Consider the following 11,382-nt stretch of genomic DNA (forward strand, 5'->3'; position numbering starts at 1 on the left):
AGTCCTTGTCGCCGCTGCAGTGCCCTTTAACCTTGGGGCGGGCTTTACCAGGTTAGCGCCACCCGCTTTGTCGGCAAACCAATGGACATCGGGCCGCGCGCGCGCGGAGCAGTGGGAAAGGCGCGGAGGCCGCTAGTACGCCGTTGCCTTAACAACCGGTTGCGGAGGCGTCCATTCGGTGATGGTAAGTGCTGGACGTTCGTTGGACCCTGCGCGGCGCCCCCGAGCCCTTCCTAGGCCTCTTTGCGGCCCCGAGCCTTTCCTGCAGGGTTTATGCACTAGTTCTTTTTTGGAGCTCTGTGCCGGAAGGGTAGGAGAGAAAGTAAAGCCGCCTGCAGCTAGCCTGCCTGCGCTTAGCCATTGCTCCCTCCCCACCTCCAGTCACCTTCAGCTTTCCCTTACCTGCCTCCCGGCCTCCGCTGGTTTTCCTGGAACCGCGGGTGACCAGTCGGTTGCAAGGAACACTCAGGCTTCCCGCAGACTCTGACCTCAGTCAGACTCAGGCCTCCCGCCCGCTGCTATCTGGCTAAAGTTTATGCATGGTGGTAAGACGTTTACTATGTTCTGATGGTTGCAAACGTATTAAGGCTTCCAGGAGATGCTTGAGCTTCGCAGACAAGGCACGCAAGTGCCAAATGGATTGGTTCGTATCACTTTGTACTGGCATAATATTTATCTCAGTAACTTTACGTTTGGCCAGATTTAGGCATAATGAATCGGAGGAGCACAGTTCGTGGGAACTAGCCCCACAAGTAGATGTTTAACAAGTAGATGATCCCCGGATTCAGGGATAGTTGATATCTGTTAGATATCCAAATTGGTTTTTCAGCTAGTTCTCTTTCACGAAGAAGAATAAGGGATTTCCTGGCTTCTAAAATCAATAGTTTAAAAAAGAGTCAGAGGTTCATGGAAAGATTAATTGTTCTTTCTAGCAAACTTTGTTCTTTCTCGATTTATTAGGCAGATCTTTAGAATAGGTTGGTACAAACTGTTTTTCCATTCATTACTGCTGTCTGAGTTAGCAGTGGAATTAAAACACGGAGGGACCGTTTTCATCTTTGGTAATGAAAACTGAAGCCACACCGTGTTGTGACAGTGTATTCATAATAAAATGATACGCGTGTTCCTGACGAACAGGTATGGTCTCACGTTTGCTGTTTATTAGCTTTGGAAAAGAAGGAGAAAATTCAAGCATGTTAAACCTTTAGGTAAAACAGTACATTCATTCAAAGAGTTTTTTAATGTTGCTTTTTTATATTTGAAAAATTTTGATTTAAGAAATGTTGTGGTAGAAGACAATCATTTAATTAGAGTATTGCTGATTTTCTATTTTTACAATGTGGTGGCAAAAACGAAAATATATTTATTAAAACAGTTTTAAATTGAGAGAGTTTTTTCACAGAGGATTTTTTTTTTAGAGTTGGAGTTAATTTTAGTTTAGTTTTTACACTTGTTTGTGTGGGGGGAAAAGGGAGCATGGCTTAGCTTGAACATGGATGGAGGCCAGAGAACAACTTGGAAGAGTTGTTTCGTTCCCACCATGTGGGTCCTGGGTTCCCACTTAGGTTGTCTAGCTTGACTGCAAGACATCTCACCAGTTTATGAAAGTTTGTATAATGTCATCCGTACATTACTCAGAATGGAACAGAAATGGAAAAGATGTATGTCTAGACCTGTCATAAATAAAATATGGACTTGTAATATAGTGCTTCTGTGTTTGTATAATGTTTGAAGGCCTCTAATTTTAAGAAGACAAACATGGCATCCAATAGTCAGAGAAAAAGAATGAGCCCTAAGCCTGAACTGACTGAAGAACAGAAACAGGAAATCCGGGAAGCTTTTGATCTCTTTGATGCTGATGGAACTGGAACTATAGACGTCAAGGAACTAAAGGCAAGCTGCACAAATACTTGCTTTGCCACCTTCTCTTTCCCTGTTGCTTGTCTTTTATTTGTCACCTTCTCCCTTCTCCTTATAAAAAGTAATGGAAAAAGGTACCCTGTGTATATTTTACCTGAAACAATGATCTAATTGATAAAGTTGATTGCAAATATAAATAAAATCAGCATTACAGTGTTACCTAATTATTTTTCATCATTTTATCAGGTGCAACAGTCAGTTTTGCTTCTACATCATTTGTTTAGATTGTACTCTTTTCATTGTAGGTTGCAATGAGGGCCCTGGGCTTTGAACCCAAGAAAGAAGAAATCAAGAAGATGATAAGTGAAATTGATAAGGAAGGGACAGGAAAAATGAACTTTAGTGACTTTTTGACAGTGATGACTCAGAAAATGGTAAGTTAGTTGGGATAATGCACATATTTTCCATCCATAATAGTAGATATATAGGATTCTAGGTATAAATAGAATATTCAATAAAATCTATACCATTCACATGGTTGAGGATTGTGTTTTTAATTAATTAACTAATTTTACATATCAACCATAGTTTCTCCTCCCTCTTCTCTTTCTGTTCCCTCCCCTACCTCCCCCATCCTCTCCTCTGTGTCCATTCAGAAGTGGGAGGATTGTATTTTTAATTAGAGAATCCCTAAGTTTCATTTGGCTTTCTTTATGGTCACAGCATTACAGAAATCATTTTACCCTGTTTCATATGATAATCACAAGCAGTAAAATCTGTTAACAGAGATTTTCAAATGCTTCTCATTTCTATTTTTTATTTTAATGGTATTAAAAATTAAATTAGCATACAATAAATCAGGTATTATGGCATTTTCAGACAAATGCTTCTCAGTTTGACAATTCAGTATATACAATTAGAGGCACAAGAATTTTGAGCTTTAGAAATGATAGGCTGTTTTGGTACTTCTAAGGTTGCTTTAATCCATCCCTAGTTTCTCAGATCCTTTAGCAGTCCAAAGACTTGAGAGCACATGAACACGTCACCGGAACCGACCAGTTTTACTCTTTCAGTGGCCTCCTGGCTTGTTGGTGTGTCATGATCACCTTCTCTTAGTATACCTGGAGAAAGGTAACCCCTTTCAGGTTCCTCAAAGTGTTTCCCAGGGCACAGGCCATACCTCTTTAATTAATCTAAGAGTTGTGTTGCTTTGAAATCACCATATCTACAGTGTGTGTGTGTGTGTGTGTGTGTGTGTGTGTGTGTGTGTGTATGTGTGTGTATGTGTACTGATTTAAGAATTCAGGAAGCTTGGTATTCTGCAACCATCTGGCAAGTCGAATTCACACTCAAGATTAGCTCCTAGATTGCTCTTCCTAGGGATTTTCTCCAGTTGTAACTCCTGGCAAGAACCTTCCTGAAATATTCAAGGTTTGAATGCTTTTGGAAATTTTGCTCTCTTTCTGTTGGAGCACTTGGGGCCTCAGTAATTCTTTAAAGTCCATTGTGCAAAATGTCTCTCTCTTCCTCTGCCTTTTCAGTGTATCTCTGTCTTCTGTTAGTATAAGCAGTGTATTTTTTTTTAATTATAACCCTACTCACTGCTTCTGGATTTTACAAATGAATCTAGAATATCCTTGGTTTGTACAGTGTTTTAGATACAATTACATTTCCTTTGTAACCCTTGAGTTTGTGTTAAGTTTACTGGTTTTCTCTTCCTTTTCTACAATGGGTCATCCTTGTTTTTCTGTGACTGAGGACATGTATTACAGTGGCTATTACCAAGCCCATGTGATGATGTGGAATGGGGCCAGGGAATTAATCTACAACTCCCCCCCCCCCCCCGGCTTTAGAACTGGGGAAAGTTGTGAACAAGACAAAGCACAAGAGGGGCAATCGGTATCAATCCCTACTAATACCCAGCACTGGGTATTGGAAAGATGAGCCCCAGCTTACTTCAGAAGCCCTAGTCTTCTACCTGTGAAAACTGTCCAGCTGCACCATGAGTCTGTCCTCTCTAAATGATTCATTGACCCCTCAAACCAGTCTTTATGTACATTTAGCAGGACTTCTTGGATTTTCAACGGAGCTGGCATCTTTTCCTACTGGATTCCGAGCTGATTAGGAAATAGACGATGGGCTAGAAAGTAGACAGGGAGTACATTCTACTGTGACCAGAGAGCTTGGCTTCCTGGCTCCTAACATGACTCAAGTCAGGTTATTGGAGACAAAAGGATGACCAAGAAGTGACAGGGCTGCAGGATATGAGTAACTATGTGTTTTATGTTCTACTAAAGTCTGAGAAAGACACCAAAGAAGAAATCCTGAAAGCTTTCAAGCTCTTCGATGATGATGAGACTGGGAAAATATCATTCAAAAATCTGAAACGTGTGGCCAAGGAGTTAGGCGAGAACTTGACTGATGAGGAGCTGCAGGTGAGTAATGCCTTGGTCTCTCTGGAGCCCGCTGGCTTTCCCAGGTTCTATTTTCTCTACTAGGACAACTTGGAAGGGAAGCTAGTATCCTTTATGCTTCTGTTGATAATTTAATGCCCATGGACCCTGCTTCTGGAATACACATGTGCAGTTGAACGTACTCTTTTGGGTTTCAGACTAGGGTAAATTTCTAGCTCCTTTTCAAGAGATGCATTTGACAGTGTGTGTATGTGGCACGCTCCCATTAGATGGACCATAGTCATCTTTCCTCACAGCATTATTTGAAATTTCTTATCTAATCACTTTTCAGTTTAGTTTGTGACTTGTTCTAAGATTAACCCTTACTGCCATACAGGAAATGATTGATGAAGCTGATCGAGATGGAGATGGCGAGGTCAATGAGCAAGAGTTCCTGCGCATCATGAAGAAGACCAGTCTCTATTAAGATCAGTGCTTCTTTTTCTACTGCAAGCACATGTGACTAGATTTAGTGCCTGCCATTTTGTGAAATATGGCTTTTGAGAACCCCCCTCCCCCAACCTCTGGGGTAACTAGCCGTGACCTTGAATCTATTTTTGACTTTTGGAAGTTTCTTTGATATTAAGTTCTTTGTACCTTTACCTGCTGATTGATTCAACAGGGCAACACAAGAGCACATAGTGGGGAAAAGGGTCTGAGAGTGAGTGTAGCCACCCCGCCTTCTATTACTTCACACTGCTCATGCATTCCACATAGCTGCAAACAAACCATGGCTTCTTAGATGTCCATGTACCCATGTTACCATAAGCAGTGGTTGTTCTAAAACTGTTCTAGTTTTTAGTAGACACCAGAGTGTAGTTTTTCCTCTCATAAAACCTAATGAATGCTTGCTGTGGCATTTGGATGTATGTCAATGTATTTGTTTTGTTTTAAAAATAAAACCTTTCTTAATTTAAGCTCTCATTCTTTAAAGGATGAATATTTTTATCTTTAACTGTAAGTTCATCGTGTAAACAATTGTGTTGAGGGCAGCCTGGTAGATATATAAAATTTGCCATCAGCCCATGTACAAAAAAGGAAATAATTCTTTGCTACTTTTCTGCCATGAATGGTTTCTTGCTTTCAAAAATTGTGAGTTTTTATAACTGGTAGAATTTCCAGTTGACCTAACCTTAAACGATGCTCTACAAGTGGTTCTGGCAAACTCTAAAGCTTATAGAGTCTTTGGGTAATTTGTGCTTGGACAAAATAGAGAGGGATAGACAGGAGGTAAGGTTCAGGCGATCTTGTGAGTTTGTTTGCTTATAGCATCTCACAGAATCCTGGGGTTGGGTTGAGAAGGAAAGGGGGGTACCCTCTAAGCCTACACAGAATTGCCTATGAGGTGAAGCTCAAGTATGTGGCATTAAAGTCAACTCATGTTCCCCATGAGAGTGGGGAACAAGACGGGTTAAAAGGAAATGGAAAATGAACAATGACTGAATTATTGATCCTCACATGAGAAGAGAATGGGTTTTTAAACTTGTGTGGGCATTCTAGTCCTCTGAGAAATATGTGTGTGTTTTCTAAATATCCATATATATGTATTCCATATATATTCATTATATATATATACTTATATACATACATACATATACAAAACTAAAAATAACAAGAGTCAGGCAGGTAATCATACTTGTAATCCCAGTACATAGATGGTTTCCATGAGTTCAAGGCATGCTGGGGCTACACAATGAATTTGAGGTCTTTCTGGGTCACAAAGTCTGACCCTGTCTCAAAGAAGCAAAACAAAACAACAGCAGCAAAGCCCCACACAACTAGATCAGTTTGAATCAGATCATCAATGGATATATATATGCATTCAAAAAATCTTTAGATTTATTTATGTGTTTGAGTATTTTGCCAGCATGTATGTCTGCATGCTATGTGTATGCCTGGTGCCTGCAACATCAGAAGAGGGCATAAGATCCTCTGTAACTGGAGTTAGGGACAGTTGTGAGCCACCATATAGGTTCTGGGTACTAGAAATAGAACCCAGGTCTTATGCAAGAGTAGCAAGGTTCTCTTATTCACTAAGGAATCTCTCTGTCCCTCTCTCTGCTCTCTCTCTGCTCTCTCTCTCTCTCTCTCTCTCTCTCTCTCTCTCTCTCTCTGTCTTTCTCTCTCTCTCTCTCTCTCTCTCTTTAATAATAAAAGGAAGGAGACAAAGAACCACGAGTAACCTCAGACTTAGGTAGTAACATGGGTTCTCTTACTGGATGAACAATTGAGACAAGCTGCCTCTCTTGGTGCCTCAGATTCCTTTTTGTACAATGGAGAGAATGATTGAACTGAGAATTTCTGGGGGTCAACTGAAAAATTCTTAACAGGACCTACTTTCTGGTGTTCGAGAATAATCTCATCCCTTTGTGGTGGTATGTCCTTTGGAGCAGCTCCATGAAACTTATGATCATTGTCCCCAAAGTCAGTTGACAACATTTTTTAGGAGGATGTGGCTTTTATCTTTTGATTATTGTTTTCTAATAAGAGGTCTATGACCTGATAAGACAAAGGGTTGGAAAGACTGGCCCTTCCTCCCATTTTACTATGAAGTATAGCCCTACAAAATCAATTTATGTTTAATGAGCAAGTAAAAGTTCTTTATATTTAGTGGAATCACAGTTATATTTTAAAATAGATCTACTTTGTGAAATAGTGGAATCAAGCTAATTACCCTGAAAACATTTCTTCCTGCTTAATGTTCCCAACTATGAAATCAAATCTCTTTAGAATCTCTTGATGAAGGTGTTAGGGCAGCTAGTTGCATATCATCTCCAGTTACATAAGCAAATAGAAGGAAGTCACCATGTCCTGCAGTGCAGCCATTATGTGATTCTCGGTGCAGGAAACAGGGTGAGTCATCCAAAGAGGGAGGTGGGGCTGAGCCAAGCAGCTGTGTGAAGGACAGGAGCCACGTGAGTTCAGTTCATGTGGAGCCAGGCAAGGGACACTGTAGGAATTGGGTATGTATGGTAAGCAGGGAACTAAGTGTGGCAAAAAGATAGATGGAATGGGTCCTAGAGACAACTGAGGATGGTTCCTGCGTGATTGTACACTCAGGAGGCGAGGGAAAGGCACAGTCATTCATGTTGGTAGATGTGTAGCTTGTCTGTTCATAGAAGCAGTGGAAGCAAGGGGAAGAATGGATCAGAGATGTATTAGAAAATAGGAAGGGGTCAGATAGTGGAGGAACCAAGGTGAGTTGAGTTCATGAGAACCGAACACATGATGTATGGAGGTGGTAGGAAGAGAGGGAAAATGGAGCAGAGAAATTTGGGCTGAATGGTATTGAAGACAGTAGTAATGAATTGGTGTGAGCTTTGTTCAGTGCTGTCTCGGGTGTAGTGGGAATTTGATGTGGGAGTGATTTCTTATTAATAAAGAAACTGCCTAGGCCCCTTGATAGGCCAACCCTTAGGTGGGTGGAGTAAACAGAACAGAATGCTGGGAGAAAGAAGCTGAATCAGAGTCGCCATGATTCTCCCACTCCAGACAGACGCAGGTTAAGATCTCTCTGGTAAGCCACCTTGTGGGCTACACAGATTATTAGAAATGGGTTAGATTAATATGTAAGAGCTAGCCAGTAAGAGGCTACAGATAACGGGCCAGGCAATGTTTAAAAGAATACAGTTTCTGTGTAATTATTTCGGGCATAAGCTAGCCATGCGTGCGGCCAGGTGCCGGGGACGCAGCCCCTCCACTCTTATCACTACAGGAATTGGGAATTGGGAAGGAGCAGAGATGAGCTTTGGAAAGAGGAGTGGAGAAGAGGCCCATTCATATTGGGTTAGTGGGCCTCCTGAATAATGTAAGGCATAGTAAGTGCTCATGAAAGAACAGTTCAGTGGATGAATCTTTTTTTTTCTCTTTCTAACTTGTTAGAAAAGCTGGATTCTGAAGACACACTGGCACTGAGTTCAGAATCTATCTGAGAAAGCTGTTAAAGGCGAGAGGTAGTTGAATTGCAGTCCTTGCAAGACATGGAAACACATGGGCAGGACCCTGGAGGAGGAGGGCTCCGTGTAGACTGGCTTCTCTAGGTATCATGAAGCGCCTTTACCCTCTACTGGATCCTACATTGTTTGGGGACTATTGTGCTTCAGTCCCATATGGACACTTTCTGCCTTTTCTCCTTCCTCCTGCTACAGTTTCTTTGCTGCCTCGAATAATGAGAGATAACATGTTATTTACCGTGTTCCTTGGTAAACTTCCTCTTTGGGAAGCCTAGTAGTTAGACCATGTGTTTAGAACCAGGCCACATAACTACCAGCTCCTGGGCATCTCCACTACTGTGTGGTGATTTACTCCTTTGGCTTTTTGAGGGGCCCACCACCCAGCTCGCAAAGAAATCATACACAGAGGCTTATTCTTAGTTATGTATGCCTGACCTTAACTTGTTTCCTGACAGCTTTTCTTAACTTAAATTTTCCAGACTACCTTTTGCCTCTGGGCTTTTATCTTTCTCTGTTGCTGTACACCTTTCTTTACTTCTTTCTCCGTGGCTTGCTGTGTAGCTAGGTGGCTGACCCCTGGAGTCCTCTTCTTCCTGTTCTCTTGCTCCTTCTCTTCCTCATTTTGCCTTCTATTTATACTGTGCTTGCTAGCACCGCCTATCCTTGCTCCTGCCTCGCTATTGGCTGTTCAGTGCTTTATTAAACCATCAGGTGTTTTAGACAGGCAAAGAATCACAGCTTCATGGAGTTAAACAAATGCAGGATAAACAAAAGCAAAACACCTTAAAATAATATTCGCCAGCACTCCACCATCTACTTGGAAGAACTTCTCTGAGGTTTAATGGCTTCTGGGAGTGCTGACCTTGCAGACACTGGTAAGTGCAAGAATCTCTGGCTCTCCTTCAGTTCTTCTCTTGAGCCTCCTCCTGCTTTAACCACACTGCAGACCGGGACTGCTCATCTTGGTTTCATTTTTGTTAGGCTTTCAGATAGTAAAATTTTGGCAGCAGGATCAAAGGAAGTAATAGGATCAAAACCACAGCTGAATAGCAGTTGTGCCTTAGTTACTAGCTCACAGAGAACATGCAGTTTTTAGTCCACTAGAAACAGAGGCATCCATCAGTTTGAATTGCTTGCTGCTCTGATGGCATTTGCTCATGAAGCCAAGACTACCTCCCCTGGACCAGTCTAGGACATGCCCTTTTTGAGCCTTCCACTGTGATTGGCAGCTTACAATAAGTTGCTGCCTCTTCCACATTGATTCTCATCACCTGTTTTGTTTGCTGTTCGATTCCTATGCTGGACTTTGCTAGAGTATTTTGCACCTTCCACTATAGCCAAAGTAATCTGCCTGCACTGATTGTGGTTAGAAAGCTGTGCTGCCAATCTAGTGGGCCATCCAATCTAGTGTGTCATTCTAGAACATATTCTCTCTCTCTCTCTCTCTCTCTCTCTCTCTCTCTCTCTCTCTCTCTGTGTGTGTGTGTGTGTATGTGTATAGTGTATACACCCCCACCTGAAGGTGTCTGTGCTTATAGAGGCCAGTAAAGGGCTTCAGATCTCCTGGAAGTGAAGTTATAAAGCCATTGTGAACCATCCAACATGAGTGCAGGGATTTGAACTTGTGACCTCCACAAGGATTCATACTCAGGATTCTCCTCAAGAGAAGCAAATGCTCTTAATTATTGAGCCATCTCTCCAGCCCTGCCTAAACTCTTAGGAGAGCTCTGGCCTCATGGCTAAGAATATCCCTGTCAGCCTTTGAGGAATCTAGAAGGAAGCCTCCTCTTATGTTTTGCCACTGAGGGGTCTTCTGTCCTCCCCTTAACCACTGTTTTCTTTGCTCTGACCATCACCAAGGCTTACTCTATAGAAGTCATTTTGAGCTACCCCTCCATTTTGATTTCTTTTCTTAAAAATATTTAATGTGTGTATATACTTTGCCACCATGCATGTATGTACACCATGTGAATGCTTGGAACCTTCAGAAGATGTAGAAGCTCCTGATAGTGGAGTTAAGGAATGTTGTGAGCTGCCATGTGGGTTATGGGGACCAAACCTGGGTCCTCTGCAAAAAAACAAACAAACAAAACCCAGTAAGTGCTTTTAACTGTTGAGCCATTTCTCCAGCCTCCATCTTTTAATTTTCTTTTAAAAATTTGAAATTACATTTGTTTATGTGGGTGTATATTCCATAGCACTCTCCCGTTTCCCTAAATTCAGATTCTCAGTCCTTAATGAAGTGTGTTCAGAGGACAATCAGCACGAGTGGGTTATCTCCTACCATGTGGACCCCAGGGATTGAATTCAGTTCATCAAGCTTGGTGACAAGCATCTGTTCCACTGAGCCACCTCTTCTTCCTCCCTCCCCTTTTAATTTCTGAAGCCACCTCTCAATCCAAACAGAGATTGTTATGCCGTTCAGCTACCTGGTCTCTTGATTTTGTCTTTCAGAGAGAGAGAGACCTTGTTCTTGTGTTATCTTGTTCTGCAAAGGAGTGTAGCCTTTAGTTTTGGTCCTATTTGCTTCAAATTGCAACTTTTCTACTCAGCATCTGTGGTCTTAGAGGGCTAGGCTACGATATCTTTAGTCTTGCTTTGCATGTCTAGAAAATGGGTGTGCTGTGGGAACAAAGGGAGATGCCAAACCCAGGCTCCTACACAGCATATTTTGCCAAAAAACTGGTGGCAGCAGTGTGTGTAGGCCTCATATACAGCCTTCCACAGATCAGTGCGGTCCTTTCTGCCATTGAGGGACTCTCCACTGGCCTGTTTTCCCATTTCCCTGAATTCTGATTCTCAGTCCTTAATAAGCGTCTATGCCAGCTCGTTTCTGTATACATACTCATGTCTCTGCCATTGCCCTGGTTAAAATATTATCCCCATCTTTCTTCCTAAACCTATATCTTTCATTTCATTTTGTGAAGGTCTCCTCTCCTTCCAGAAAAGCTTTTTTTGGGGGGTGGGAGTGGGGGATTTTCCAGCTGGAATTAATGCAAGACAGCAGTCTTGCAAATATGTTCTTGCCACTAGATGGAGTATCAGGACAGAGGCCCTGAGGCAGTGGCATTTGGAGTTCAGCATTGGTTTTAGCTGGAGCTCCTTGATGCCCAACC

General features: G+C 42.0%; 1 protein-coding gene across 2 annotated transcripts; it reads left to right on the forward strand.

Annotated features, from left to right (window-relative positions):
- The first annotated feature begins 51 nt into the window (after nucleotides 1–51).
- Nucleotides 52–5,230, forward strand: Cetn2 (centrin 2). 2 transcript variants are annotated; one of them, XM_050123630.1, is made up of 5 exons: nucleotides 52–184; nucleotides 1,735–1,893; nucleotides 2,166–2,294; nucleotides 4,158–4,295; nucleotides 4,651–5,230. In XM_050123630.1, exons 1-5 carry the CDS (start codon nucleotides 182–184, stop codon nucleotides 4,738–4,740), a joined length of 519 nt encoding a protein of 172 aa, XP_049979587.1. In that variant the 5' UTR covers nucleotides 52–181; the 3' UTR covers nucleotides 4,741–5,230. The 2 variants fall into 2 exon arrangements, with proteins under 2 accessions (XP_049979587.1, XP_049979586.1); XM_050123629.1 differs by lacking the exon at nucleotides 52–184 and adding an exon at nucleotides 204–545.
- Nucleotides 5,231–11,382: the final 6,152 nt, after the last annotated feature.

This window comes from Alexandromys fortis, unplaced genomic scaffold (genome assembly GCF_014885135.2).
Source record: "Alexandromys fortis isolate MF-2015 unplaced genomic scaffold, M_Fortis_MF-2015_v1.1 scaffold_206, whole genome shotgun sequence".
NCBI lineage: Eukaryota > Metazoa > Chordata > Mammalia > Rodentia > Cricetidae > Alexandromys > Alexandromys fortis.